The sequence below is a fragment of the Mytilus edulis genome, chromosome 11 (assembly GCF_963676685.1).
Source record: "Mytilus edulis chromosome 11, xbMytEdul2.2, whole genome shotgun sequence".
Taxonomy (NCBI): domain Eukaryota; kingdom Metazoa; phylum Mollusca; class Bivalvia; order Mytilida; family Mytilidae; genus Mytilus; species Mytilus edulis.
Genome location: NC_092354.1, coordinates 27,114,589 through 27,119,214, shown reverse-complemented (window position 1 = coordinate 27,119,214; position 4,626 = coordinate 27,114,589). Strand labels below are relative to the sequence as shown.

The following is a 4,626-nucleotide window of genomic DNA, read 5'->3' as shown; positions in this document are numbered from 1 at the left end:
CATTGTTACAAAGTTATGTGTCTGTTATTATTCCATAGAATTAATGGTTTGTGTATAATTTGGGTTATTTACAGAAGTGTTTACACATTTAATTGGCATATTACTTTCGCTATTTTTTTAATTTGGTATTATGGCTGATTATGTCAGGGGTCCGTTCAGATGTAATACGGGGTAAATTGTTGCCTTTTCCTGAGATTTACATGGATGAATCTGATAGGGTCATGCAAAACCTTTTCAAACTAGATTATAAAAGCTAATATTATTACATTTGACCAGTTGTGATTTGTAATAAAATTCATACAGAAATCACCTTTTTTTATAATTCTTTCTTCAGGACATCAGGGTAAAACGAGTGACCCCCGCCCGACACCATATGGCTTAATTGGAAATGCTTATGTATATCTGAACAGCAATCTGTACAAACTAACAGTTAAAGAAATATATTTCCTAACCAAGGACACACGATCAACCACCAAAATCTGTTCATTAACAAAGATTATGCCACAGTAAGTAATATTACACTTAGGTCATAGATGTCTGGACATCTTTACCTATCATAAATGTCAGAAGATGTATAAAGACTTTATTTTCAAAACTTACTACGTACTTCATTTGACCTTAATATTTATTTATTCGAGCTTCATTGGCGAGCCTTGTGTATACGCATATCTGTTGTACAAAATCTAGGTACTACTATCCTCTTAAGTTAATTAAGAAAATATTGCAAAAAAGATTTTCAGTTACAATTTATAGAAATCTCTGGTTTTGAAACGGCTACCGGCACTGAAAAGAAACAAATTACCTATATTACGTACATGATTTAGTTTTGATTAAATTTTACTTTTTGAATATTTGAATACATAAATCAAATATTACAAAAACATTTCTATGAATTATTTATCTATTTATTGTTTGCACAATTAAGTAATAATGACTATGTAAAGTTAATCTTGCGTTTATATATCTTTTATTTTTAAATCTAATTCCAGATTATGGAAATAGACCCATTTGAAGTGGACGAGACCCACATTAAGGCAATAATTGCGCTAACCCCGATAGATTTGAGGGATGTTGGCAAAATTGGTTTCTTGGTCTAAGACCAACTAGTTGCCATTTCAGGCTCATTGTTAAAAGTCGATATGTCTTCCTTAAGTCGCAATATAAACCGACTATTTCAGAGTAATATCCACAGATAATAACATATTTTAATCATGTTAACCAAATATGTTATAATACGAATAACATAGTAACCAACATACATGTACATATATTGTTCAATCCAGAGAAATGAGATTTTTGGGGTCTTCAACTTTATATTCTCTCAGTTTTACAATAGTATTCTTCTACGCAACATATCTTTTGTTTGAAACGCCTTCTGTGCAAAATAACATTTTAACCACAGCTTTGATTTTTCGTCTCAATAATGCTATTTTTATTATCTAGATAATTTCCCAGTGTTTTGAGTGTATATATGACAATTTTTGCTAGTAGTTACAAAATCAAATCCCAATCTTTCAAATGTTCGCTGTGATTATAAAGTGATAACGACCCTTTAAGTTCCAATGTTGTACATTTTGTTTCAAAATCAAGAAACTATAAAAAGTATATACATTTATTTTCATCTGATACTATAATAACCTTTTACAATTGAATGGAGATGGACAGTTGATTCCAACTAAGTTAACTTAAATATTCATGAATTGTAGATAGGGGAAATACAGATAGCCAATGGCTCCAAAAGGCGAGAAATGAACCTAAAGTATAATGGCCGTACAGCCAAGTTGACGGCCTGGAATGGACTAGCAGATACTGTTGGTGGCTGCCATCTCCAGGCCGGAAAGATCTACCGGATAAAAAATGATGTTCCCACCAATGATTTTCATGACTGCAGATGCTATAACGCCTCTCCGTCAACAACCTTTGAGGTATTTCGTATACTTATTCGTTTTCATCTTTTTTCATTAAGTTTTATCCTATGATCAAACGAAGAACGACAATGAACGTTATACTAAACTCTAAATAAAAAAAAATAAAATCATTAAAAACACATTCAAAACTTGTAACGGCAAGAGGCTCCTTACTTTGGACAGACTCAATAATACGGCAGTGTTGAACATGTTTGATGATATGATGGACGATTTTAACGACCTTGCATGGCTATATACAGCCCTCGCACGATCTACACCCTCCCCATATACCTCCGTATTATATATAATATATATTGAGGGTAAATTATATAGCTTTCCAAATACCGTTTCGATTCCTAACATCACTGAAGAGACATTTATTGTCGAAATCCGGATCTGGTGTACAAAAAGTATATTGACACTTTATGTTTGTGGCATAACATCTTGGCCACCAGTTCATTGTTTTCTGTTTAGTATTGAATTTATATTAAGATCCATTTTGTTACATCTTGTGATCAATTTCTTTTGGCAATTGCCAATGGCAGTCAGCAGGGTTAAAGAACATCAGTTGTTCGACCTGTTAGTCAAATGCGTTTGGTTTAAATATACTTTTTCACTTTTTTTGTCTTTTTGGAAAATGTTGTTTGTGCTGTATTTAGACCCTTCTACAACGAAATTTGTTTTACATTCACGCGTATAAAAATTGCGGTTTTTATCCAACGCAATCATAGGTTTGAACGTGTTTTCAATTTAGACTTGTATATATATGATGGATGTATTCAAAAGCTTGATTCAAGGAATTGGATCTTTTTTTAAATATGATTTAGTATTTAGTAAAGCAGAAATTAATTTGTATTGCAGTTATTGGAAGACAGGGAAGAGGATACTGGAATCATTGACGGGATCGTAGAGTCGGTTTCGTTTGAAAGGTACGTTTTCCCTGGCGGCACGTCATTTTATTTGATTGCTATCGTGAATTAAGAAAGTTCATTTTATTTGATTGCTATCGTGAATTAAGAAAGATTTTGTTTTTGTACATAGAAAAAAATCCAGCAAAGCCCAATTTAATAGATTAACGTATCGCACGACACCTGTGCCGGCCCTTTTCATGCATAAAATATTAGTGTGTAATTTAATGAATGCGAGGAGTTAAGCGAAAGTTTTTTTAAAAACAATTTTTCCGAAACACGAGAGAAAATATATCCGTAAAATTGAAAAATTCATTTAAAATATAGTGAGAAATACCAAAGACCTACTGTTTCAAATTTTGCATTCAATATTTTGTGTATTTCTATTGATGGAAGGTTTTGAACTTCTAAATATCATTTACATTTGTACAACACATGTCAAAAGTATTTGTCCTAAATGTTTTCTTCAAGGTAACCAAATAATAATATAGGAAAAATGTTAAATATTTACTTTCAATCGTTTATCTTAATACACAATGGAATTTCCAAGTCTCACGAAAATGCCGTTCGCAATGACCATAAAACTTCTACGTAAAGTTTATGAAACTATAATGTTTTTTTTTTTTTAGATTTTAAGATAAACGTGATATAGCTCGATGGGAGTAAAATAAATGTAATAGTGCGAAAAAGGAGATATAAAAGGCAATGTTATGCACATACTATTTCATATAAATTAATATAGGTCTTGTTTTTGAATTTCAGCAATATAATAGAAGTAGAGGACGAGTACTTCAACATACCCAAGAATATGCTAATGGCAGTCTTTCCATCTGGACAATTTGTTCAGAACACAAATATTCGCGCCTAAAGGAGGAGAGAAGAGGTTATAGAAATGTAAGTATTTTTTTACTTTTGGTCCGATATGTTTCTCTCTACACATAAAATCGGACATCAGAAACGGTTTAGTTAAGAAAAATAACAAAACTGCTCTTCACTTATCGTTATGGCGTCAATAAGTTTCTGTGAATAATTATTAAACAAAATCTGTAAAAAGAATGTTTTGGAATACTTTTGAAATATATTGATTCTCTTGCATATTATAACTATCACGCACCAGTGAGAAATGCGTAAATGAAAATGTAAATGACTAATAATAGTGCGTCTATTGTGACATTTTCCAAATTTAAAATGAGAATATCGCGTCTTTAGTTTAGTATTTGTATTATCAAAATAAACGTGACTGCTTTTTCTTAAAATGCAAGGTAAAATAAAATATGCTTTTTTTCATCACTTTTATATCAAATTCATATAGTTTTGTGTTGTACGAACTGTCGAAGATGTGTTACATTGATGATATAAAGTGCTAAATGTGTAATTTTTAAATTTCAGAATGGATTCCAAAAAACAGACTAAAGGATGCCAGTGAATGATAATTAAAATTGATAACATTTTATTATAGATTTTTTTTTATAAAGATTAACACGTTAACATCGCAATTGCACTTAAATACAATTAAAATCACTGAAAAGACTTTATACATCAAGGAAACGAAACGAGCACTACAAACTCGCTATAAAGAGCTAAACTAAGAAACGAAAAACTCACTCAAATTGGTGACCCTATATGCTTAAGAAGTCCACCTTTTCGTATTACCTATACGGAAATCCGCCGTTCATTCGCGTTCTTGGCACTATGTCATGAAAGAAACCAATACATAATTATTATATACACTTGTAATGTAACTGCAGTTTCCTAGTTCTTAGTATTTTTCTGACCCTTTCGTCATCAGTGCGACCATATATTTTAATATG

General features: G+C 31.3%; 1 protein-coding gene across 1 annotated transcript; it reads left to right on the top strand.

The window, feature by feature from the left end:
- The first annotated feature begins 1,570 nt into the window (after window positions 1-1,570).
- On the top strand, window positions 1,571-3,932 carry LOC139494791 (uncharacterized). The gene is made up of 3 exons (XM_071282980.1): window positions 1,571-1,925; window positions 2,769-2,836; window positions 3,578-3,932. Exons 1-3 carry the CDS (start codon window positions 1,749-1,751, stop codon window positions 3,681-3,683), a joined length of 351 nt encoding a protein of 116 aa, XP_071139081.1. The 5' UTR covers window positions 1,571-1,748; the 3' UTR covers window positions 3,684-3,932.
- Window positions 3,933-4,626: the final 694 nt, after the last annotated feature.